This window comes from Jaculus jaculus, chromosome 1 (assembly GCF_020740685.1).
Source record: "Jaculus jaculus isolate mJacJac1 chromosome 1, mJacJac1.mat.Y.cur, whole genome shotgun sequence".
Lineage (NCBI taxonomy): Eukaryota > Metazoa > Chordata > Mammalia > Rodentia > Dipodidae > Jaculus > Jaculus jaculus.
The window spans coordinates 145,704,581-145,730,536 of record NC_059102.1 but is presented as its reverse complement, the minus strand read 5'-3'; the positions used below and the strand labels follow the sequence as shown (position 1 = coordinate 145,730,536).

At 48.9% G+C, this 25,956-nt stretch overlaps 1 protein-coding gene across 2 annotated transcripts; it reads right to left on the bottom strand.

The window, feature by feature from the left end:
* Positions 1-91: 91 nt before the first annotated feature.
* On the bottom strand, positions 92-25,612 carry Pomt1 (protein O-mannosyltransferase 1). 2 transcript variants are annotated; one of them, XM_045133656.1, is made up of 20 exons: positions 25,457-25,612; positions 24,571-24,723; positions 21,831-21,937; positions 21,631-21,681; positions 19,288-19,434; positions 16,518-16,629; positions 15,946-16,011; positions 15,766-15,859; positions 15,351-15,506; positions 12,515-12,645; positions 12,050-12,145; positions 8,532-8,624; positions 7,053-7,149; positions 4,617-4,709; positions 4,241-4,361; positions 3,807-3,904; positions 3,313-3,426; positions 2,369-2,495; positions 1,451-1,628; positions 92-1,010 (listed from the first exon to the last, which is right to left on the bottom strand). In XM_045133656.1, the coding sequence occupies exons 2-20, from the start codon at positions 24,690-24,692 to the stop codon at positions 839-841; spliced, it is 2,175 nt and encodes a 724-aa protein (XP_044989591.1). In that variant the 5' UTR covers positions 24,693-24,723; positions 25,457-25,612; the 3' UTR covers positions 92-838. The 2 variants fall into 2 exon arrangements, with proteins under 2 accessions (XP_044989591.1, XP_004654083.1); XM_004654026.2 differs by having other exon boundaries at positions 25,447-25,564.
* Positions 25,613-25,956: the final 344 nt, after the last annotated feature.

Sequence of the window (25,956 nt, the reverse complement as noted above, 5' to 3'; positions counted from 1 at the left end):
CCAGGATGACCCAGAATTCACTCTATAGTCTCAGGCTGGCCCCAGCTCACAGTGATCCTACTACCTCTTGAGTGCTAGGATTAAAGGTGTGCACATTTTGTCCATTTTTATTTACATTTATAAAAGGTAATTCAGGGCAAGGTTGTGTATGTGTGACACCTTGTTATGGAAGATGGAGATGAGTCAGGGACTTAAAGAACACGAGGTATCAGGTGTTGATGCAGTAAGACTTCCAAGTACGCTTTACAAAGGACACCTGCCTACAGACACCATCTAGTTGGGGTACCTCCTGTAGGTCTTTCCAAAGGCAAGGCTCAGACCCTATTCAGGTTTAGTGGGTGTTGTGAAAACGGGCTGGGTCTATAAGACCCAACACCAAGCCCACAGCTAGAGCAGGGCACAGCCTTATGGAGTGTTCTCTGGCCTAGCAGTGCTTCCCACACTGGCCACCCAAACACTGGGTCTGAGCCACGAGCCATGCCTTGTAGATGCTGGTGTGGAGGGCATTTTTCATGGCCCAAAAAACAGTAAACTGCTCGCCGGACATGGTGGCGCACACCTTTAATCCCAGCACTCGGGAGGCAGAGGTAGGAGGATTGCCGAGAGTTTGAGGTCACCCTGAGACTACACGGCAAATTCCAGGTCAGCCTGGGCTAGAGTGGGGACCCTACCTCGAGAAATTGAAAAACTAAATTGCTCAAAATGAAGAGCTAATCAGAGGGCTCCTAAGGGTTAACATAGTCAATCCCTGTAGTCCTGGTTAAGTATGACCGGTCTCCTGAGCCCCTCTGCTGGAGGGAGAATGTTCTGTGTTCATCCTTCCATGTGTTTTTGTTCTTTACTTTCGAATCAAGATATCCCAGCTATCTTTCCAACGAAGAGCCTGGAGCTCGCCTGGTGACAGTGACCTGTCCCCATAGGTCAGTGGGCGCAGCAGGCTGGACACATGGCATGCTGAGGAATACCAGGCTACAACCAGGGCACTGAAGAGGTTCCTCTGCAGCTGGGACCTGTGGGCAGTAGGGCAGAGTGGTGAGGACAGCTGGCCCATCTTCCACAGCACCCCTGCCTGGTTATCCCCTCACAATCTGCCATCTACACAAGCCCCTCCAAGATCAGTTGCTTTTCCCTGCATGTTCCTCAGACCACCCATGCCCTTCAGCGTCCTTGCCTACCCTTATCATCTGGGTGCACTGAGTACAGCCCTCCCTCCCTCATCACTGCTCTGGACTCGCCCCAGCCATTTCCATGATGCCAGAGGTGTGCCCCAATCCCAGCACCACATCAAGGCACTGTGCTCCAAGCTGAAGCTTTTTGTCTGTCTACCACACCTCACCCAATCTGGACAGTTAGCTGCTGTTCTGGAACACCTCGTGTTTCCCATCCCTGTCTGTGCTCAAGGTTGTCAATGCCCTCTCCTGGTTTTCAGGATTCTGCGCCCCGCCCGCACCTGCAGAGGTGGTCGCTGATGTGCTGCAGGACAATGGGGAGCAAGAGGATCTGGAAGGTGAGCGCTGGCAGATAGTGGTAGAGGAAGAGCATCTTGTCCATCAGAAAGAAGGGCAGGTAGTTGAGCGCCCAGCCGCCACCACACAGGGCTCCTGCCAGCACCCAGTTGGGCCAGGCATCTGTAGGAGGGTGCATCTCAGAGCAGCAATGCCACAAGCTAAGTCACACACTTGTCCTAGCAGGACTCCCCTCTTCCTGCCCTCCAGAAGAGACTCGGCTATAGCTTCCTCCTGGTTTCAAGAATCCTTTCCTCTCTGATGCCCTAGCCCCAAGGACTGAGGACTGGTCCAGCCTTGCATGGCACATGGTCTCCTGGGAATCTCACTGGCTCTCAGCTCCTTAGGGAGCTGTGAAAAAGCTTTATTTGTCCACTAGCCACAAGCTGTAGAGGTCAGCAGAGGGAAGGGATGAGAAGCCACTGCTCATTGGAGCCTTGGGCCAGGCCCAGGTCCAGAGGACACACTCAGTACTGCATTTCTATGTGGTCTCAGGGTGGCTCAAACTCTCAGTGATCCTCCTACCTTTGCCTCTCAAGTGCTGGGACTAAAAACGTGTGCCACCATGCCAGCTCAGTATGGCATTTCTATTCACCACAGACAACTTCTGCTCCTGCCAGCTCTTGTTCTTCACCCAGTATTCTAGGTGCTTACAGGCAACTCTAAGGCTGATGAGCAATTCTTTGGTGCTAGAAGAGCCTCAACTACAACATGGGATCGGAATTGTCATGTGTTTTCTCAGGAGACAAAAATCAGTTCTCTCCCGACAGAAACAAAGAAGAGCACTGGGGCATGGGTCCCATTAAGACCCCGCTGTCACCTACACCTAATGCACTCTCAGCTAGTGACACGGAGATACTAACCCTCGGGGAGCTCACAGGCACTCCTTTGCCGGCGGAGCAAGTACCAGATGAAGAGTAGGGCATAGCCCACTGTTGTCAGGCTGGCCGAAACCCAGATCACGACGTTGCCCAGCAGGTGAATCTGAGCCTGAAAGTACAGGAGTCAGGGTTCCTGCCTGCCCTCTGCCTATAGGGCAACAGGCACAGAAAAAGCTAACACACACTCCAAACTGCAGGCGTGTTCGGAACACTAGCCTAACTGCTAATCTTCATGAACCTGTCTCCAGTGCTACTCTCCAGATACGCACTAATGCTCTCAACTCTGTAAATTAAGACCAAACACTAAGAGTTCAGGAGTTTTTAAGGGGGTGTTGGGCATGAACCCAGAACCCTGGGCAACTAAGCACATATTTGTGCTCCCAACCCAATTCAAACTCATGACTTCCATCTCAGCCTCCTAAACTGAGACAGCATGCCTGGCTGGACTCTTCTTTAATGGCAAGGCTAGTCACAGGATGGCGATTCCCAGCAAGACAATGCAGTCTCCGCACATGAAGGCAGGGCACCGAGGACTCGTTCTGCACTCAGTGACTGTCTACTTCCCTGGCTGAGGCACGAGGAGCGTTTTAGTAGCTACGTGCCCACACCGGCTCTGTGCAGCCCCCACACTGCTGTGGGAAGAGGCAGTGGGACTAGAACATCAACCAGCTCAGTGTGGGTGCTGCGGGGAAAACACCTTCAAAACCATGCCTGTCAGGAGCAGGGCAGCAGTGTGCTGCCATACAGACAGAGCCTTGGGCTCCTTGGCACCAGGTGCAGTGGGCCAGGGCCACCCAGCTCACCCAGAGACAAGCAAGGCCTGGACCTTCATCCGCTTTGCTGTGGAGAAATCTGGATCTCCACGGGATGCAGTGGCTGCCCTGAGTGACTGCAGGAACTGTCCTGGGACTGTCACCGATGCTTACGCTGGTTCTGGGGTGCAGCCAGTAGACTATGTTGGTGTCCAGAGTGACCCACTCCAGCGGTGTCGAGCTGTACTTGTGTTCGGAGTCCTCACTCCTCAGCGTCAGCATCCTCCACTGCAATCAAGCAGAGTGGAGGCTGCAGAGGACCTCTGGGTGCCTCCAGCTGCCATGATGTTGTCTAAGGGTGCCGCTGCCCCTTGCATGTGAACTGCCTAGCCTCAAGTTCACTTGGCTCCTGCAACAGAGGCACAGTGGGCAAGACGAAGGCTGCTGGTTGTGACCGTGAACTCTAATCCTGGCTGTGGCACTAGCCCTCTGAATTTCTGCCTCAACTTCTCTAAAGCTCTATTAAAATGACCTATTTTGACCTGATGAGAGGGACACTCATCCTGCTTGTGAGTCTGAGGGTTCAGGTTGAAGACTGACTAAACTGCAGAGCTCAACAGTGCATGGGACTTGCCCTGGTAGAAGCCAGCCTCCATCCAGCTTGTCACCTGCACTTCCAAGAATCTGGCCATGAAGCTGAGGTTCCTGCTGATGTCGAGCTGAGTAGGCGAATGCAGCTCCAGCTCTCTTTCCCTCTGCTCCTGGCCTGGCAGAACACAGTGCAATGCCAGGGACAAGACAGTTAAGACTATGAGCTCAGGACAGAAGCCCCCAGTGCACCTTCCCAACAGCCCACAATGGCATTTTAGAAGTCCCATCATTCATCAAATTCCCCCACTATGCATTAGCTGCACAGTCCTCCCCATGCATTCAGGGTGAATGCCACCACCTGCTGTCCTAACACAGAGCAGTGGATTTTGCCAAATGGGATGGTGGGTGTTTAGGTCCCTCCAAACCAACAGCCCTGGTTTGGTTTGCCAGGTGGCAGGAAAAGTTTCCACAGCAGGTGACGAGAGGCCAGTGACCAAAGACAACAACTCACTTTTGCCATACCGGTGCTCCTCCACGTTCCACACCATGCTCTCATGGTGGCCCCGAGACAGTTTCTCCCCAACGACCTCCAACTGCCGAAACCCCCAGTCCGGGAGGTGCGCTCCGCTCAGCTGGCAAAACCCAGAGTGTGCAGGGCATAACAGGAAGCTAGGCCCAGCCCCATCCCCATCACTGGCAGCAGACTCTTCCCCAGGTCGAGGATTTGGCCCTGAGGAGTTACACAAACTCCCTCCTTGGTGTACTCGAAGCACAGGGTGACTTGAGTCTTATGTCCCACCTGTTAGGAGGCACTTTGGCCCAAACAGCTCAAGGACTAGATCAGGGGACTCCAGGGTCTACCAAGCTAACCAGAAGCTTCCATTTACCTTCAGCACTGCAGATGTGTTCACGTGCACAAAGCGCACCTCCGACAGGATAGTCTTCCAGACATCCTTGTCAGACTCTCTGTTCACAATGTCCTGCAAAAACATCTGGTCAAGGCGAGGAGGACCAGTGGGGAGCACTAGCACCCAGAGGCCTTGGATAAACCCCAGGCGTGCGAGAGAACAAAGGCAAAACAGGGCTTGTCAATTCTCCCCATTTGTTTTGGTTTAGTTTTCTGTTTTTATTTTTGAGAAAAGCTTTTATTTATTTATCCCAGGCTCGACTTTAACTCCTAATCCTCCTGCCACCATCTCCCAAGTGCTGGATTATAAGTGTATACCCTCATGCCTGGCTACAGGTTTTATTCCTTTTCAAATTTCCTAAAACATGAAACTAGACCCATAACTTCTCAGCCTTTGGCTAGAATCAAGCAAAGCCCACTTATCAGCTCCAAAATAAATATGGAGCTGGGCGTGGTGGCACACGCCTTTAATACCAGCACTTGGGAGGGAGAGGTAGGAGGATTGCTGTGAGTTCAAGGCCACCCTAAGACTACATAGTAAATTCCAGGTCAGCCTGGGCTAAAGGGAAACCCTACCTCAAAACACCAAAAATAAAAATAAAATCAATATGGGTCTCTATGAAGGTAACACACCCTCAGGCAGGGGCATGGGAAGGACTGATCCCCCACACCTCCCCTGAGCCAGCCCTGAGGAAAGGGCACTGACTCCGTCCAAGGCCACGCAAGACACCACAGAGACTCCAAAGCTACCTGCCCAGGCACTGAGAGGGTGCACAGCTCTGGCTAAAAAAGGATCTTTTCAGGCTGCAGAGCTGGCTCAGTGGTTAAGATGCTTGCAAAGCCTAATGATCTGAGTTCGATTCCCCAGTAACCATGTAAAGCCAGATGCACAAAGTAGCACATGTATCTAGAGTCCATTTGCAGCACCTGGAGGCCCTGGCATGCCCAGCCCAATCTCTCTATAGCTGGGTGTGGTGGTGCATGCAGTTAATCCCAGCACTCAGGAGGCAGAAGTAGGAAAATCACCATGAGTTCGAGGCCAGCCTGAGACTACAGAGTGAATTCCAGGTCAGCCTAGGCTTGTGAATCACTACCTCAAAAAACCACATTTTTTTTTTTAAAGGATCTTTTCTCTGTCCTTAACTGGCTAGTGCAAGGCGGGTCCAGAGGTTAGACAGTCCCCGAGACACTGATGAGAAAGCAAACCCTGAGCCCTCTGCACCATCACAGCCTGACAAGCTAGAGTCTCACAGTGGCCATGCACTCACAGGGCTACTGTTTTCCCTTGGACTGACAAGAACCACAGAGCTCAAAGGCTGAGCAGAGGCAGAAGCTTCGGAGGTGTGCTCCTCCTGTTCTGGGAACTCTACGTGTGAGCCTCTCAGAGGTCCCCAGCTAGAGAATGGAAGGAGAGGGTGAGACAAGGTAGAAGCCAAGAGGATCAGTAATGGGGCCCTCGGAAGTAAGGCGGCAGGGAGGGAAACCAGGAATAGCCGGGGACAAGCGAGACTCTCAAAAGAACTTCCACTGGAACAGCTCTGCAGAAGGATGAAGACCAGGATGCTCACAGATAACATGTAGCACAGTCAAGGCCAAAGCTGGGCAGAGGGGCCGCCTGTGCACCACAGTAAAGGCAGCCCTGCAGAAGTATCTTTACTGAGGGAACCAGCAGGGGGCGCTGCAGCCAATCAAGCCCGAAGAAGAGCATGGAGGAGATAGGCACAGCTGCTCCGAGAGCATGCCTAGAACTGTGTTCAGGGCTCAGGTCCTTGGATCCAGTCACTTCCTGCCCACCACCTTTCCCAGGAGGCCTGACTTGGAAACGACCAGAAGGGACAGTGATTGCAGGCTCAGCTGCCTCGGGAAAATCCTCCATACTGATGGCTGGGCCTGTGGCAAGCAGGCACCTGCTAACACACAGGTGAGGCTTCCCTGAGGTCACAAGGGTAAACCAGCACACAGGCCAGGGAGCACGCTCAGCTGGTGGAGCTGTGGTCCTAGAGCCCTCACGGAGCGGATCACAGTTTCTCTGATGCACAGCCCTCAGGGAGTCCTGGTCCGCCGCAAAGAGAAAGGGTCTGCTCCTCTTGGAAATTCTATAATTTGCTTTGCGAATAAAAATCTCCTAGCCAATTTTACTTTTTTTTTTTTGGTGGTTTTTCAAGGTAGGGTTTCACTTTAGCCCAGGCTGACCTGGAATTCACTGTGTAGTCTCAGGGTGGCCTCAAACTCATGGCAATCCTCCTACCTCCGCCTCCCGAGTGCTGGGATTAAAGGTGTGCGCCACCACACTTTACATCTTGAATCATTTATTCAAAATGGTATTTCGAATGTTCTGGGCTAGGAAGTAGGCACCACTAGCCAACAGTTGTATCCCACTGCTGGCACCTAACAGAGCACCCCACACGGAACTCACCAGCCTCCAGAGGTTCTGGGCAGGCATGGAGATGTTGTAGTCGATATAGCAGGAGACCTCCTGTGAATGGGGACTCAGGGGCGCAGCAACATCATGCCTGGAAAAGCAAAGCAGAGCTGCTGGAAGCACTGCCTTTCCAAACAAAGCCAGCTCAGCTTAAAGGAACCCAGCAGCTGGCTAGTCAGGCTGCCTGGGGGGGGGTACCTGCTAAGGCTGGTAGAACAGGATGCCGGAAGGGCAGCCCCCGCAGTGACTGCATCTCCAGGGAAGCCCATCCTGAGATGGACTCTTCCCAGTGTTGGTGTGAAATGACCAGATGAGGGTCACCACTCCACTTTTTGGACAAGTGAACCAAATCTCAGATGGCTGCTGAAAGGGGAAGGATTGGAGTCTGAAAACCTGGACCTGTCAGGATGCGGCCCTGGAGGGACTCAGAAAAGCAGCGCTGCTGGCTGGATGCAAGGCAGCCTCACGCTGGGAGAGCAGGCGGTCTGTGTGGGCTCAGCCTCTGCCTCAGCGGTCCCTCCTAGTCTACTTGCCCGGGAATCATGCTTCTTCACAAGACTTGCCAGGCAACCCAGGGGCCGAGGCCAGGCCATGAACAGAAACAGCCTTGCACATCAGTGCTAAGGATGGTGGAGTGGGGTGGGGACAGAGGGCAGGCAGTTCATTCGGCTGAGGTAGCCCCACAGCAGGCATCTGATACAGTGTGTGGGCCAGCGACATTCCAGCAGAGGAATGAGTGTGGAGCCCCAGGGTGCTGGGCTTGCTCACTTTGGGACTAGCAGAAAGGCCAGGTGACAGGGGCTACCCACATCAGGGTGAGTAGGAGTCTCAGCTGAGGGAGTAGTCAGCGGGAGAGCTGTGGGCAGAGAAGCCATGGAGTGACTACATATTCTCAAGGGATCACCTGGCCCTGGGTCTGAGTGAGGCAGAGGCAGGAGGTCAGGATGGAGAACACAGGCCCAAACTGGATGGTGGGAGTGAAGAGAAAAGGAGGTGACCGACCCCCCAGGGTCATTTCTGAAGGTTGAGATGACAAGGCCAGGACCTCCTGATGAAGAAAGAATGAGAAGGCAGGGGAAGAAGAAAGAGAAGAATCACAGCTGGCACCTGAGGCAGCAGAGGAGAGGGGACGAGCTAGGAGACAGTGACAGAGGGAGGGGCGTGAGGAGAGGAAGGAAGAGGCAGTGGCAGCCTTCTCTGAGACAGACAAGGACTAAGAATACATCAGAGTCCTTCATGCCTCACGTTATCACGTCCGCAGAATGAGGAGTCTCTTAAGTTTCTACTTTAAACATACACTGTGTATATCATTCTCTGTAGCAAGCACACTGGTCTGTCACAACCACAGCTCGGCCCCATATTCTGGAATGTACCAGGCCTTGTCTTGCTGGCCCCACCCCTCAGCAGTAACTCTGCTCTGCCCCGAGGCCACAGAGGGCTCTGAGGAGCAGGCGGCATGGGCAGAGCACTCACGTGTTGAGGAGGCGGGTGGTCATGCCATGGACTAGCTGCACGATGTCTCCATGCCGCACGGGCCTCGGAGGGTTGTTTACCACCAGTTGATGCCTATGAAGACACAGCACTGTCATGAAGGCACCCAGCCACTGGGTAGGGAGCAGCAAGCTCTCTGAAGTCCCCTAGCAAAGACACTGGGGCATCTGCACCCCCAATACACCTGCACCTTGCATGAGGTGAGGTTGTACAAAACCGAGGCATGCATATTTAACGTTTTCTCCACCTAAGGCCATTTTCCATATTGTTGAATGTGATCCTACTGTGCCTTCACCACAACTGTCTATCAAGAATATAGTGGCTGCCAAAAACAAGCAAAAACAAAACAAAAAACAACAGCAAAGAAAAAAAAAAAAAACCTTATTCTACGTAGTCTCAGGGTGGCCTCAAACTCACAGAGATCCTCCTACCTCTGCCCCCCCCCCCCACCTAGTGCTGGGATTAAAGGTGTGTGTATCTCTCTCTCTCTCTCTCTCAAATAAGTAAATAAATAAAATATTCTTTAAATTTATTTGGGAGAGAGAAACAGAGAGAGAGAGAATGGTCACACCAGGGCCTTTAGCCAATGTAAACAAACTCCAGACGCATGTGCCACCTTGTGCATGTGGCTTACATAGGTCCTGGGGAATCGAACCTAGGTCCTTTTGCTTCACAGGTAAGTGCCTTAACTGCTCAACCATCTCTCCAGCCCCAATAAAATATTTTTTTAAAAAAGGTGGACAGGGGCTTTACCCTCTCTCACCTCTCTCATCGTGGGAGCTCTCTGTACCTCCTCCTCTTTCCTTCTCTTAATCTAATAAAGTCTCTCTAAACCTCAAAAAAAAAAAAATTAAAAAAAGAGCCAGGTATAGTGGTACACGCCTTCAATCCCAGCACTCGGGAGGCAGAGGTAGGAGGATCACTATGAGTTTAAGGCCACCCTGAGACTACATAGTGAATTCCAGGTCAGCCTAGGCTAGAGTGAGACCCTACCTCAAAAAACCAAAAAATAAAATAAAAAAAGTAGACAGAGGGCGGCTGGAAGATGGCTCAGTGATAAAGTGCTTGCGGTATAAGCCTGAGTACTTGAGTTCCAATCCCCAGATCTCATGTAAATCCACAATCTGTGGTGGGCTTCTGTCATCCCAGCATGCCAAGGGCAAGACTGGAGGTGGAGACAGTATTTTCTTGACCAATTAGCCTGGTGAATGCAACAACAAGATGGAAGGGCAAGGATAGACTCCTGAAACTTGTCTCAAGTTTCACACCCATAAACTCACACATACAAGCATACGCACAAGGTGGATGGCTCCTGAGCAACAACATCTGAGGATGTGGTCTTCTGGCCTCCACACACATACGCATGTGCTTGTGCACTTGAACACATATACACATACACACATAAACGCCTATCAAGGCAGATACATAATCCCAGCATTTGGGAGGCAGAGGTAGGAGGATCACTGTGAATTCGAGGCCACCCTGAGACTACACAGTGCATTCCAGGTCAGCCTGAGCTAGAGTGAGACCCTACCTTGAAAAAAAAATTATTAAGAGAGAGAAACAGGCAGATATATATATATAGAGGGAATTGGCGTGCCAGGACCTGCAAATGAACTCCAGATGCATGTGCCATTTTGTGCATCTGGCTTACATGGGTACTAGGGAATCAAACCTTGGTCCTTAGGCTTCACAGGTAGGCACCTTAACTGCTAAGCCATCTATCTCTCTAGCTCTATTTGTTTGTTTGTTTTTTGTTTTTCAAGGTTGCGTCTTACTCTAGACTTGGCTGACCCAGAATTCATTATATAGTCTCAGGGTGGCCTAGAACTCCAACCTCTGCCTCCCAAGTGCTGGGATTAAAGGTATGTGCCACCATGCCCGGCCTAAAAGCATTTTTTTAAAGCCTATCAAGTCCTCAACACTGGATGGGTGCCACGCAAATCGCTGGACCAGCCAGACAGAGGTTGGTGCTGCCCTCTCTCTCTGTGCTGAATGGAAAAACAGATGTGCAACACACATGTCAAATCAGCCAGTATGACCAAAGGTGACAAAAGCAAAGGATGCAGTCCCTGGATAAACTGGCTTAGGAAGCCTCCCCAAGGAATTAAGAAGGCTGCAAAGACAGAAGAGACAGAGAGGGCTACGGTAGGGGATCACTATAGCTATGGTGGGAGCCTCTGGGCAGGAGCTGAATTCTAAGGGCCAAGCAAGCTCAAGACAGTGACATGAGAGTGCCCAGTATAAGGCCTCTAGAGGCTGCCAACGCTGGTAGAGGAGGCATGTAAGTGGCAATCAACTGTTGGGAAAAGGCAGATGGTGGAGACAGGACTGGACAGTCTGGGATTTTGTTTACATTAGGTCTAGACACAGGGGAACACAGAAAGGCCTCCCTCCAAGGACTAGACATAGGGGTAATAAGCTCAGGTGACAGCTTTCAAGAAAGAGGACAGGGGGAATGGAGGGATGGCTTAGTGGTTAAGGTATTTGCCTGCCAAGCCAAAGGACCCAGGTTCAATTCCTCAGGACCCATATTAGCCACATATATAAGGGGGCACATGTGTCTGGAGGCCCTGGCGTGCCCATTCTCTCTTTCTCTCCCTCTTTCTCTGTCAAACAAATAAATAAATAAAAATATTTTTTAAGAAAAAGAGGAGAGGAAATGGAGAGATGGGTCAGGGGTTAAGGTCCTTGCCTACAAAGCCTACAGACCCAGGTTTAATTCCCCAGTACCCACATAAAGCCAGATGCACAAGGTGGCACATGCTTCTGAAGTTTGTTTGCATTGGCTAGATACCCTTGCATGCCCATCCTCGCTCTCTCTCTCTCTGCTTCATTCTTTCTCTCAAATAAATAAAAATAGGTAAAAAAATATTTTTTTTAAACAACAAAGCGGGTATGGTGGCACATGCCTTTAATCCCAGCACTTAGTAGGCAGAGGTAGGAGGATCACCATGAGTTCAACACCATCCTGAGACTACATAGTGAATTCTAGGTCAGCCGAAACCCTATCTTAAAAAAAAAAAAAAGACTGCCGGGCGTGGTGGCGCACACCTTTAATCCCAGCACTTGGGAGGCAGAGGTAGGAGGATCGCTGTGAGATCGAGGCCACCCTGACACTCCATAGTGAATTCCAGGTCAGCCTGGGCAAAAGTGAGACCCTACACTGAAAAACAAACAAACAAAAAAAATCAAAAAAAAAAACCAAAGACATAAAAAGAATGAGAAGAGAAGAGGAGAGGGGCAGGGAAGGGAGAGGGTTTGTGTGAGGCCTGCCTATAACACACGTAAGAAGAGATGCTGAGCAGACAGGTGACTGAGGACCTGAATTAACCCGGACCCTGCATTAACAGCACAGTGCAGATACTCCAGGCTCCTGAGCTGAACGAGGTTTCCAGGCAGGGAGCACACACAGAGAAGAGGCTGGGGACTGCGTCCACAGATGGATCCCACCATGCTGGGTGGTGAGTTCTGCTGTGGAGTCCCTGGCCCATACTCACCTCCCAGGGTCCTTCACAATCCACCAGTTATTGACATCTTTGAAAGGGTAACAGGTCACCTGCTGCTGGTGGGAGCTGCCACGGCCATTTTCATATCTGTGTGAGATGTCAAAAAAGAATGAGACTGAAATGGTCAGCCAGGGCCCACAGGCCTTCCTGTCTGCAGAGGGAAGCAAATTTCGCAGATTTCTACAGATACTACCCAGCAGGGTGTGCAGCCCAATGACAAGGTGTCTCAAGGGCCAGACGAGGTAGAGGAAGCCACAGTATTTGCCATGCAGACTTACTCAGTGGCCTGGCCACTGCATACCATGTCCCTCCCAGCGTCTCAAAGATACCTCAAAACTCATGGGGCTGGGTCCTGAGCCCATGAGCTGTCTTACTTCTCCCAAACTTGCTAATATAAGCAAACTGGGAAGAAATAAAATATTTTGATATGCACATTAAAATGGTCACTTCCCTTACATTATGGGGTAGGTGTTCTGGTGGGAATGAAGCCAGCAGGGCAGAGGTTTGCCAAAGATATTCTTCAGAGTGACCTGGGAACCGAAGGCCACCTCAAGGGGCTGGCCTTGGGTGACACGGGCTAGCCCTCCCTAAGACAAAAAGAAAAAGTTGCAGGTTGGCTTCAGTCAGACTAACAATCCTAAACTAGTCTTAGTGAAAGCCTTGTCTCCATTTGAGTTAACAGTCCGGATAGTGGCCAATATGCATAATTAAGTTATAACTAATTCTCACAGCATTATGTCCTATTCCATTACAAATTCTAGGTAATCTGGCAAGGCTTTCAGGTACCCCTTCACCAGCACCCTTCTTACCCACATGTCAGAGATGAGCAATGATATGTATGAGATGAGGAAAATGAGACCAGAGTAAGGAAACACAAGCAGCCTGCTTGAGGCTATGATTCCTTGCCTCCAGCCCCAATATATTTTCGCAGCCTGAAGATCCCTTATCTGAAATGCTAGAACCCAAGTGTTTAGACTCAGGGTGTTTGGGGATTCTGGACTATTTGCAGACCCTAACAGTTAACCCATCCTTACTCTGCAAGTCCAAACTCCAAGATGCTCCAGAGTCTGAGGCTGCTTGAACATCATGCTAGCATTCAAAATGGCTTAAAGACTGCAGCATGGTGGGTTTCAGATTTTTGTGTTAGGGATGTTCAATATGCACACCTCTACAAAGTCTGTATGAATGAACACCAGGCTCAAGCCTGTCTCATGAGGCTTGAGGATTTTGGTAGTATATGCCTTTAATCCCAGCACTTGGGAGGCAGAGGTAGGAGGGTCACTAGGAGTTCAAGGCCAGCCTGAGACTATGTAAGTAAATTCTAGGTCAGCCTGGGCTAGAGTGAGACCCTACCTCAAAACATACACACACACAAAATTTCCTCAAGAAAGTCAGGCTGGGTGTGTTGGCACAAGCCTTTAATCTCAGTACTCAGCAGGGTAAGGTAGGAGGATCACTGTTGAGTTCAAGGCCAGCCTTGGGACTACATAGTGAATTCTAGGTCAGTCTGGGCTAGAGTAAGGCTATACCTTGAAAATCCAAAAGAAAAAGAAAGAAAGAAAATCAAACTGAGAATTCAAGAATCCACACAATTGGTATTTTCACAATTCCTTTTGAAATACGGATATGGGACTGGAGAGATGGCTTAGCAGTTAAGGTGCTTACCTGCAAAGCCTAAGGACCTAGGTTCTTATTCCCCAGTACCTACATAGGCCAAATGCACAAGGTGGAGCATGCATCTGGAGTTTGTTTGCAGTGGCTGGAGGTCCTGGTGCACCCATTCTCTCTCTCTCTACCTCTTTCACTCTCTCAAATAAATAAAAAATATTAAAAAATATTGTTATGGTTCATCTTTTTCCTTTTTTTTTTTCTTTTCTTTTTTTCCTGAGGTAGTTTTTTGTTCTAGCCCAGGCTGACCTGGAACTCATTGTATAGTCCCAGGCTGGCCTTGAACTCACAGTGATGCTCCTACATCTGCTTCCTAAGTGCTGGGACTAAAGGTGTGTGCCAGCTCTTGGTTATTATTTTTTTTAATGATTTTTATTTCTTATTTTAGAGCGAGCGAGCGAGAGAGAGACAGACAGACAGACAGACAGAGACAGAGGGAGAGAGAACTGGTGCACCAGGGCCTCAACCACTGCAATTGAACTCCAGACATTTGTGCCACCTAGGGGGTATGTGTGACCTTGTGCTTGCCTCACCTTTGTATATCTGACTTACATGGGATCTAAAGTCAAACATGGGTCCTTAGGCTTCAGAGGCAAGTTCCTTAACCACTAAGCCACCTCTCCAACCTGCAGCTATTGGTTTAAAAAAAGCCACTTATTTGGGGCTGGAGAGATGACTTAGTGGTTAAGGTGCTTGCCTGCAAAGCCAAAGGACCCAGGTTCGACTCCCCAGGACCCACATAAGCCAGATGCACAAGGGGGCGCACACATCTGGAGTTCATTTGCAGTGGCTGGAGGCACTGGCATGCCCATTCTCTCTCTCTACCTGCCTATTTCTATGTCTCTCTCTCAAATAAGTAAATAAATAAATTCATGTGAGAAAGAGAGACAGACAGAGGGAGAAACAAAATGAGTATGGGGCCACCAGGGCCTCTGCCACTGTAAATGAACTCCAGATGCTTGTGCCACTTTGTGCATTTGGCTTTATATGTGGATACTAAGGAGCCAAACCCAGGCCATCAAGCTTTGCAAGCAAGTGCCTTTAACCATTGAGCCATATCTCCAGTCCTCTTTTTTTTTTTTTTTTCTGAGGTAGGGTCTCACTCTAGTGCAGGCTGACTTGGAACTCACTATGTAGTCTCAGGCTGGCCTTGAACTCATAACAATCCTACCTCTGCCTCCCAAGTGCTGGGATTAAAGGCATGTGCCACCACACCCAGCTCATTTTTTCTTATAATGTTCACTTGACAATTTTTCTATCACTTTTGCTTTTATGTTGTTTTGAGGTAGGGTATCACTCTGGTCCAGGCTGACCTGGAATTCACTAAGTAGTCTCAGGGTGGCCTCAGACTCACAGTGATCCTCCTATCTCTGCCTCCTGAGTGCTGGGATTAAAGGCATGCACCACCATGCCCGGCCACTTTTGCTTTTTGAAAGAAGGTCTCACTACATAGCCTGCCTGCCCTGGAACTCACTATGTAGACCACTCTGGCCTGGAACTTGTGACAATACTCCTGCCTCTGCCTCTTGAATGCTGGTATTATAGGCATATGCCTCCCAACCCAGATCTGATGCTGTGAGCTCATGAGGAGCTTGTTCTCAAGTGCCCTGGAAATCCCTCTTACCTCCAGGCTGGCTTGGAAGGCGCTGGACATGATTTGGTCGTGTGGTCCGGAGCGATGGAGCAGCTTCAAATGAGTGTAGAAGAACAGCAGGTACAGGACGGCCGGGACAACCAACAGACCCACTGCTCTGGCAAGCAAGTGACAGAACACACACATCTGCCGGGGTGAGAAGGAAGGTCACTTCCTGTCTGTAGAGACACCTACAATGCCTGTCCATTTCCAGACACAGAAAATGTTGGCAAGAGAGGCCCTGCCTCCCACACAGCGACATTGTGAAGGCTTGGGTGGGCTGCCCAGGCATCTTCTCATCAAGCTCTGAGGAGTCTCCTCTTTGTACCAATCGCTCCCTGGGACAGTCCACCACTCCTGGCCCCCACACAGGCCAGCCTAATGCAGCACTGACATCAGCACCTACATTTGACAAGGTCTGGTCTCCAATCAGGTGCCAGGTGTGGACAGCTGCAATGCTGAGCACTAGCAAGTATGTAAAAATTCCCATGTACTTGATGCTGGAAAGACATGATTGAAACAAGGTTATGAGACAGGCACCCCACAGAGGGGAAGAACACTGACTGATCCGCAGGCTCTAACTTACCCAACTGAGCAGGAACAAGCCACTCCGGTCAGCATCAACCACAGCCACCAGCGCAGAGAGAAAGGGCTGGGGAAAAAACAGAAGGACGAGGCAGACAAATGCAGGAGCCGCTCACACACTCTGTCCTACAGGCCAGAGAAGGCGTGTGCTTCTCTGACTGGCTGCTGGGACGGCCAGTCCTGTGGAGGAGCAACAGCAATCTGCGGGTCTCAGTCCCAGCAGAATTTTCATTGATGTCAAGAAAATTTTCCAGCAGGTTAAAGTTACAGAAAAATTAGGATGCATAGATGAAGTCCTGGGCTAAGGGTCAATCACCTTTTGGTGATTAAGTGACCAAAAAACATTTAGCAAGAAACTCACATATAAAAGGTATCAGAAACCACCCACGATGGCACAGGGGAACAAACCTGTAATCTCAGTGCTCAGGAAGCTAAGGCTAGAAAACTGGCCCAAGTTTGAGGCCAGACTGGTGTATTTAGTGAGTTCCAGCCAGCCTCTCCTCCCACAAAAATAAATAAATAAATCACATTTCTTCCTCTCTAACTATGGAAGATGTATCTTACTTTCCATACCTGTATCTTTGAGAGTTGAAGAACTTCAGGTACGATAACACAGCCAACAGGTTAAAAAATATTAATAATGACTCCAAAAGCATGAGCCTGGATTGAGTGATCAGGGCATTCTCTGTTGCAAACATGAAACATATGTCAGCATTCGGTGACAAGTGAGTAAAGACAAGACAGGTCAGAGAAAAGCAAAGTCACCTCTATGTCCCCATGGGAACCAGAAAGAGGACATAGAAGCCCATGCATGCATGTGCCTCTTATATTAAAAGGGAGAGTGTTTGCATGTGTTGGAAGTTATCCTTCTCCTTATTTTAAAATCATGATATGTAAATAAATATTTGTTTTACTTAGGGAACAATGACAAGAAAAACATTTTTGGTACAGAGAAGAGGCTTAAAACATTTTTTTCAAAAAAATATTTTTATTTACTCATTTGCAGAGAGAGAGAGAGAGAATATGAATATGGGCAAACCAAGGCCTCCTGCCATTGAAAATGAACTCCAGATGCATATGCTTCTTTGTGCATTTGGCTTTATGTGGGTACTGGAGCCCACATAAAGGCCATTAGGCTCTGCAAGCAAGTGTCTTTACTGCTGAGCCATCTCTCCAGCCCTTAAAAAGTTTTTTTATTTGAGAGAGAGGGTAGGAGAGAATGGGCATGTCAGGGCCTCCAGCCACTGCAGACGAACTCTAAACACATGTGCCATCATGTGCATCGAGCTTTGCATGGGTACTGGGGAATCAAACCTGGGTCATTTGGTTTTGCAGGCAAGTGCCTTAACCACTACACCATCTCTCCAGCCCCCTGATTTTATTTTTTTAATTTGTATGTATGTGTGTGGCTGTGTATGGGTCTGTGTATAAAGGTCAAAGAACAACCTCAGGGTCTTGGTTCTCTCCTTCCACCTTCATTTTGAGCTACAGTCCATCTCCACTGTTGGCTTTCTGCTGCTGTATGTGCACCTGTCTACCTGTCTAGGTGGCCCGAAACCTTCCCAGTTCTCCCATTAACACAAGGTGCGCTGGGATTACAGATGTGGGCACTACTTTGCATCCCGCTTTATGTGGGCATTGGGGAAGACTAACTTGGGCCGGCAGTCTTGCAAGTGTTCACCTTTAACCGCTGAGCCATCTCCCCAGCACTTCTTTGGATATTTCTGAACCATGGTTGGTAGGATCTGCAGGTGCATTACCATTAGGTAGAGGCCAGTTGTACTTAGCAGAGGCAAAGTCAGTGTTTGTTTGGCAGCAAGTTCAGAAACAGGATGGCTGGCAGGGGACCTGCTGCACTGCCCAAAGACATGTTCTTGGATTTGAACCACACCTGCACCTGTGTGAACTTGGGCACATCACATGACTTTTCTGAGCCTTTATTTCTTATTTTTATTTATTTATTAGAGATAGAGGGAGAGAGAGAGAGAGAGAGGGAGAATGGGTGTGCAAGGGCCTCTAGCCACTGCAAACAAATTCTAGACACATGTGCCACTATGTGCATCTGGCTTACCTTGGACCTGGAGAATAGAACATGGGTCCTTAGGCTTTGCAGGCAAATGCCTGAACTGCTAAGCCATCTCTCCAGCCCTATTTACTTGTTTTTTATTTTTTGGCAGTTCTGATGATAGAACTCAGAGCTTCAGGCATCCTAAGCAAGGACTCTACCACTGAGCTATAGTTACACACACACACACACACACACACACACACACACACACACACATATATTTTGGTTTTTTGAGGTAGGGTCTCACTCTGGTCCAGGCTGATCTGGAATTCACTTTGTAGTCTCAGGGTGGCCTTGAACTCACAGCGATCCTCCTACCTTTCTGCCTCCCAAGTGCTGGGATTAAAGGTGTGCGCCACCACTCCCAGCCCTCTTAATCATTTATTGTTTTATAAAGGTATTTTTTAATCCATTTTGCTTCTGTGTATGTGTGTGTGTGTGGGGGGGTATATGCAGATGTATGTGCCCTTGTGGCATCTCATACACTTGGGGTCTCTGCTCCCCCGTGGGACTGGAGTTACTGTGGTGTGTGACCATGCTCAGCTAGTTTAACATGGCATCTGGAGATGTGGAGATTCTAGCAGGGGAGCGCAGCTACTCATATACCCTTGATGGAAGCCGGTCCTCGACCTCTTCAACCTAGTGCACAGCTTTGGGAGGGACACACATGGAGCAGTGAGGGAGGAAGGGGACACCTGCCTAGCCAGCCAGATCAGCCCCCTGGTGATCAATGGGTGACAGATTTCGCAGCTAGATCGCCCTCATACCTGGATCTGGAGATCTGAGCTGGGGAAGTCTCAGGCCCCTGTGCTCTCACAGCAAGCCCGCTTTATCTGCTGAGCCATCTCTCCAGCCTGCTTTTATTATTTTTATTTGCTGAAGTAATCCAAGTTCATAGAGCTGCTATAAATGTAGGCTCGGGACTTTAGGACTCATAGAGTCATCACTGCATGAGCGATTTCTTTCTAGTCTAACTCTTCATTGGACTTAACCTCCTTCATTCACAAAACGCTGAAGCTCAAACATGATCTGCGAACTTACAAGTCCGTGTCTACCGCAGAGGCCTGGCAAGTGGCAGGAGTGCAGGGGCTGTCATTTTGAGCTGGAGGTGCGAGTGTGGTGGGCCCTTGAGCTCCGTCTGGCAGCTCCAGTACGGTCACACCTCCACCACTGACAGTCTGACCTCACAGCCGAGTAGTCCCACTGTCAGTGCTTGGTCTGGGAGTGGGGATCTTGTGGAGGCAAATCTAGATGAGCAGAGGGTCCAGAGCTTACCAATAAGCATCAAGAGGGCAGCTCCCATGGCAGCACAGTGAGAAAAGTGAAGTTCCGACACTATCTGGTAAGCCATGGGGACCGATAGAGCCCCGGCAAGGGCTGGCAGCAGGCGCAAGGACCACACAGGCACGTTGCTACTGTACTCTGGAAAGGGAACCACACGGCAGAGCTGAGAGCATGGTGTATATACCATCTGCACAATGCAAAGTTTACAAAACTAGGGAGCATGCTAGCAAGTGAGTGTGCACACTAAGGCTTTAAAACTAGCTGGGTATTTTGCTGGTGGTGGTTTTTAGACACAGGATCTCAATATATTGGCTGGGCTAGACTGGAACTCTGGGCTTGAGTGAGCCTTCTGCCTCAACTTTTCTGTTAGCTAGGACTATAAGCATATATCACCTCACCCAGCTGTTCTGAAATTAGTTTTTTAACAGTCAAGAAACCAATTCTCATCAAGCATATGGATGATGATTAAGGATTATGAAATTAATATTTGCTTCTATTTATCCCACTTATTTCAGAAAGCATTGTGGTAACATTAAAAAAAAAATTTTTTTTTCAAGGTAGGGTCTTGCTTTAACCAAGGCTGACCTAGAATTCATTATGTAGTCTCAAGCTAGGCTTAAATTCACAGATCCTCCTACCTCACATCTCCCAAGTGCTAAGATCAAAGGTATGTACCACCAGTCTGGCTCCTATTTTTTGTTTGTTTGTTTGTTTGCTTTTGAGGTAGGGTTTCACTCTAGCCCAGACTGACCTGGAATTCACTATGTAGTCTCAAGGTAGCCTTGAACTCAGACGGATCCTACCACCTCTGCCTTCCGAGTGCTGGGATTAAAGGCATGCACCACCACGCCTGGCTTGGCCCCTAGTTTTTGATAATACATATGTTCTGTGGCATTTGACATTAGCTGGGTGTGGTGGTGCACACTTTCGATCCCAGCACTGGGGAGGCTGAGGTAGGAAGATCACAGGAATTTGAGGCCAGCTTGAGGCTACCGAGTGAGTTCCTGGTCAGCCCAGGCCAGAGTGAGACCCTGTCTCAAAAAAACAAAACCAAAGCTGGGCGTGGTAGTGCACCTTTAATCCCAGCACTTGGAAGGCAGAGATAGGAGGATCGCTGTGAGTTCGAGGCCACCCTGAGACTCCTTATTAAATTCCACTACCTCAAAAAAAAAAAAAAAAAAAAAAGAAAAGAAAAGAAAGAAAAACAAAAACCAAAAAACTACAGATAAGGCTGGAGGTGGCTCAGTGGTTAAAGGTGTTTGCTTGCAAAGCCTGATGGCTCGGATTTGATTCTCCAGTACCCATGTAAACCAGATGTACAAAGTGGCGTACATATCTGGAGTTTGTTTGTAATGGCAGGAGGCCATGGCGCACCCATTCCCCTATTCTCTGCTTGCAAATAAGTAAGTATTTTAAAAAACTAGAGATAAGGGGCTGGAGGGATGGCTTAGCAGTAAAGGCATTTGCCTACAAAGCCAAAGGACCCAGGTTCGATTCCCCAGGACCCACGTTAGCCAGATGCACAAGGGGGTGCACACGTCTGGAATTCGTTTGTAGTGGCTGGAGGCCCTGGTGTGCCCATTCTCTCTATCTGTCTCTTTCTCTCTCTGTCACTCTCAAATAAATAAATAAAAATGAACAAAAAAAATTTTAAAAACCACTTAGCTGGGTGTAGTAGTGCATGCCTTTAATTCTGGCACTTGGGGGGCAGAAGTAGGGGGATTACTGTAAATTCAAGGCCACCCTGAGACTACATAGTGAGTTCCAGGTTAACCTGGGCTAGAGCAAGACACTACCTGAAAAAAATTAAAAAATATATAAAATAATACACTTAGAGCCAGGCACGGTGGTACATGCCTTTAATCCCCACACTCAGGAGGCAGAGGTAGGAGGATCACCATGAATTCGAGGCCACCCTGAGACTACATAGTGAATTCTAGGTCAGCCTGAACTAGAGTGAAACCCTACCTCAAAAAATCAAAATAAAAAAAATTTCAACACACTTAACCCTTTTACCAGACTTCTCAAAATGTGTTACCCATAACCAAGTAATTGATCCTACCCTGGATTCAGATTAGGAGGAAGGTCTACAGCCATACTTCTGGATTCAGATAATAAATGGTCTTATAGCCATACTATCCTGAACACATCTGATATTATCAGATTAACAAATAGCCACTGAAGAGGGCCTGGTGTGGCCATTTTCTATGTCTCTCTCTCTCGTAAATAAATAAATATTTTTAAAAAAATGGCCACTGTTAATCTCTATGAAAGCCAACATCACCCCATTCCATCGTGTGCACATTAACAAGGAGAATTAAAATGATCTCTTACCTGCTCCGATTCTGTTCCACAAAAAGTTACCATCAAATCCTCCTAAGTAACCTAAAACAGAAAATGTGGAAAACAGAATACATTTGCAATATGGAAACAAATAAGTAACAAGGTATATAGTAAGGTTTCCACCCTCAAGACATTTCACTGCTAATGTGTTTTCATGTATTTGAGGTGTTTCTCTTAGTAATGTATCCTACCTCCCAAGGCCAGTAACATGTGGCCAAGTGGTGGTCCACTGTCATCCAAAAAGAAGATCCGCTTCATGTAAAAAGAGATGTACTGCCCATAGTATACTTCATCAAAACTGAAAAACAAATACCCACACTGTAGTCAACTAAAAATCTTTTTTTTTCCTTTGGTTTTTCGAGGTAGGGTCTCGCTCTAGCTCAGGCTGACCTGGAATTCACTATGTAGTCTCAGGGTGGCTTTGAACACATGGCAATCTTCCTACCTCTACCTCCCAAGTGCTGGGGTTAAAGGCATGAGCCACCATGCCCGGCCCCAACTAGAAATCTTAATTGTAAACAAAAGGTGTGATGACAAATGTACATGTGTTTGCAGGTGGCTTCAGGTTAAGTGAGGAGTGAGGGGTAGATCTTTTGCTCCAACTGTATTCTGTCCCCAAACAGTAAGACATAGCCAGCCCCATCTGATCCACAGCTGGCCTGCAGGATGCTTACCTCACACAGATCCTCTCTCTCTCCCCAGACTCTGACTTGGTGTGTACTACAGGCCAACCTGATGAAAGACAACCTGGCACTCAAGGCTACTTACCTTGAACCCTTCCTGACCACCAGCACCTGTCTGTAGCTGTTAATTAGTATGAGCTGGAGACCTAGTTTAACTGCTGCAGGCATAAAAGGAAAACATGTAGGAACCAATTACACTAAGGCATCTTCTGATAATCAGGGAAATTCTATGATACTAAGAAATTCCTGTCTACTTCTTAGGCATGAAACTACTGTGGTTATTAGATTTTTGTTTTTAAGAAACCTTACCTTAAGCCAGGCGTGGTGGCACACACCTTTAGTCCCAGGACTCGGGAGGCAGAGGTAGGAGGATTGTCGTGAGTTCACGGCTACCCTGAGATTACATAGTGAATTCCAGGTCAGCCTGGGCCAGAGTGAGACCCTAACTTGAAAAATCAAAAAAAAAAAAAAAAAGAATCCTTAGCTTTTTGAGATATATTCCAAATTTATTCAGAAATGAAATTTGCTTCAAACTTATCCATTGTGGGGAGGGATTTGGTTATGAACTGATGATTGCTAAAGCTAGATAATGAATATATTGGAGAAGGGATCATTATACTATTCTCCCAACCTGTGTATGTACTGGACATTTCCCATAATAAATAGCTGAGCAGGGTTCACTGGCTAAAGCACTTGCTTACAAAGGCTAATAGGCCAGGGTTCGATTCTACAGTAAAAACATAAAGCCAGATGCACAAAGTAACACATGCATCTGGAGTTCATTTGCAGTGGCAGAAGGCTCTGATGCACCCATTCTCTCTATCTGTCTATTTGCTCATAAATAAACAAAAATATTTTTTAAAGTTAAACGGGCCGGGCGTGGTGGCGCACGCCGTTAATCCCAACACTCAGGAGGTAGAGGTAGGAGGATTGCTGTGAGTTCGAGGACACCCTGAGACTCCACAGTGAATTCCAGGTCAGCCTGGGCTAGCGTGAGACCCTACCTCGAAAAACCAAAAAAATAAATAAATAAAATTAATGGGTGTTGAAGCGATCCCATTCTCTCCTTCTCCCAAATAAATAAAAAAAAAAAATTAAAAGATAAACCAGGGCTGGTTGGATAGTTTAGTGGTTAAGGCACTTGCCTACAAAGCCAAAGGACTCAGGTTTGGCTCCCCAGGACCCATATACACCAGATACAAGGTGGCACATGCATCTGGAATTCATTTACAGTGGCTGGAGGCCCTAGCATGCCCATTCTCATTCTCTCTCTCTCAAATAAATAAATATAAAATAAAGTTCAACAGGGTTGGAGAGATGGCTCAGCAGTTAAAGGTGCTTGCTTGCAAAGCCTGAAGGCCTGGGTTCCATTCCCCAGTAACCATGTAAAGACAACTGTACAAAATGGCATATGCATCTGGAGTGCATTTGCAGTGGCAAGAGGCCCTGGCTCATCCATTCTTTCCCCCATCTCTCTCAAATAAATAAATATTTTGTAGAAAGACACATTATTAGTTAAAAAACAACGAACGTATTAGTTAATAACAGAGCACCATCTCCCCTTAGGAACAAAGCATGCCAAACAAAGAAGACCCAGTCCCAAATCCAAAATCCAGCAATTTTTTTTCATTTTGATTTTTACAAGGTAGGGTCTCACTCTAGCCAGGCTGACCTTACAGCACTCCTTCAACCCCAGCATCCCAAGTGCTGGGACTAAAGGCTTGCACCACCACACCTGGCTTAATTTTACTGGAAAGTTAGGCTAGAAACTAGAATTTCTTCTACTGCACCGATTTTTGTCTTGTTTTGTGTTTTTTTTCGAGGTAGGGTTTCACTTTATTTAGCCCAGGCTGACCTGGAATTCACTACATAGTCTCAGGTTGGCCTCAAACTTACTGTGATCCTCTCGAGTGCTAGGATTAAAGGCATGTGCCACCACACCTGGCTTACTGTACCTATTTAATAGGCCAAGTTTTCCAAACTTCTCCAGATCTGCAGGGCAAGACCCTAAAAGGTACAATAAACTCCAGGGGCTGTGCCAGGGACAAACTAGCTATGCCCTCACTGTCAAAACACACATCACCAAGAGGCCCAGAAGCAGCCCAGTGGTTGTCATGCTTGCGCAGCAAGTGCTCTCTCATCCACTGAGCCATCTCCAACGCCCACCCCTGGCACTCTTAAATAAGGTGTTTCCTTATCGTTTTAACAACACTTTTTGGATGGGTCCCCCTCCACACAGTAGACTCACACCACAGCCCGAGGATAGGTGAGTCGCCACAGTCTGCTCAGTAGCCCCAGGCCAGTCAGAGCCACGAGGTTCAAGTTGATGTCTGCGGTCACCACTACAGGGCGCTTGAAAATTCCCAACATCTTGTCGTAAAGCAAGCTGGGGAGGAACACTCTGCAAAAGAGGGTAAGAACTGCCATCCGTTAACGCGCAGCCACAACAAGGATCCTTCAACAGCCCGGCACCCAGATGCACGTAGGGGTAAAGGCACCATGGCGGGCTAAAACTAGGAAAGCCACCAAGGACGCTTCTGGAAGCACCCCTGTCAACATACAGACACCTGCGAGGGGGGAGGGCGACTTTACAGGCTCTTAGACCTGGATATTTCAAAGTTTTTCTGTTCATTTATTTATTTATTTATTTGAGAGAGACAGACACGGAGAGAAAGGCAAATAGAGAGAGAGAGAATGGACGCGCCAGGGCTTCCAGCCTCTGCAAACGAACTGCAGACGCGTGCGCCCCCTTGTGCATCTGGCTAACGTGGGACCTGGGGAACCGAGCCTCGAACAGGGGTCCTTAGGCTTCACAGGCAAGCGCTTAACCGCTAAGCCATCTCTCCAGCCCCAGACCTGGATATTTACTCGCTTCAACAACCCATTCCCCACACAACCAGGTGAGCACTTGCTAGGAGCATGTGGCCACAAGCCACCCCGACTTCGAGCGACTCCGGAGGTACCTTCGCAGCTCCGTGACCTAGACCTTCCTGAGCCTCCTCACCTTCCTCAAGGTGCGTCTGCACCCCAGCCTTGCCGTCCTCTCCCCCCAGGGCTGCACGGGCCCCGAGCGCCCGAGGCTGCCCTGCAACCCCCGCTCCTGCTCGGCCCGAAAAGTCCCTACCCCAGCGCACCCCGCACTGCTCGGTTCCCGAGTCCCCTCGGGGTTCTCGTCCCCGGCGCCTCCAAAAGCACTCGCGTAGAGCGGCACCCCGGGGCTCGTCACGCAGGAGAAACGCCTCGGAGGCTGTCCGCTGGGGCGGGGCAGAGGCCACTCGGCACTCCGTACCGCCCACCGATCGGTGCTCCACTGGCCATGCCTGGGCGGCCTGAGGCGCGGGGGCGCGCGCGCGTGCTCACAGGTAGCGGTGCGCGTGCGCAAAGGATGACGTCGGGACACGCGTGCGCAGAGGGCCTGGGCGGCTGCTTGTCAAAGGTTTTGCTCAACAAAAGGTGACAAGTAAACCAGGTGTAGTAGCGCATGCCCGTAGTATTTCCTTAGTGTTTATTTATTTATTAGAGAGAGAGAAAGAGAAAGAGAAAGAGAATACGAATGAATAGGCGCGCCAGGGCTTCCAGCCACTGCAAATGAACTCCAGACACGTGCGCCCCCTTGTGCTAACGTGGGTCCTGG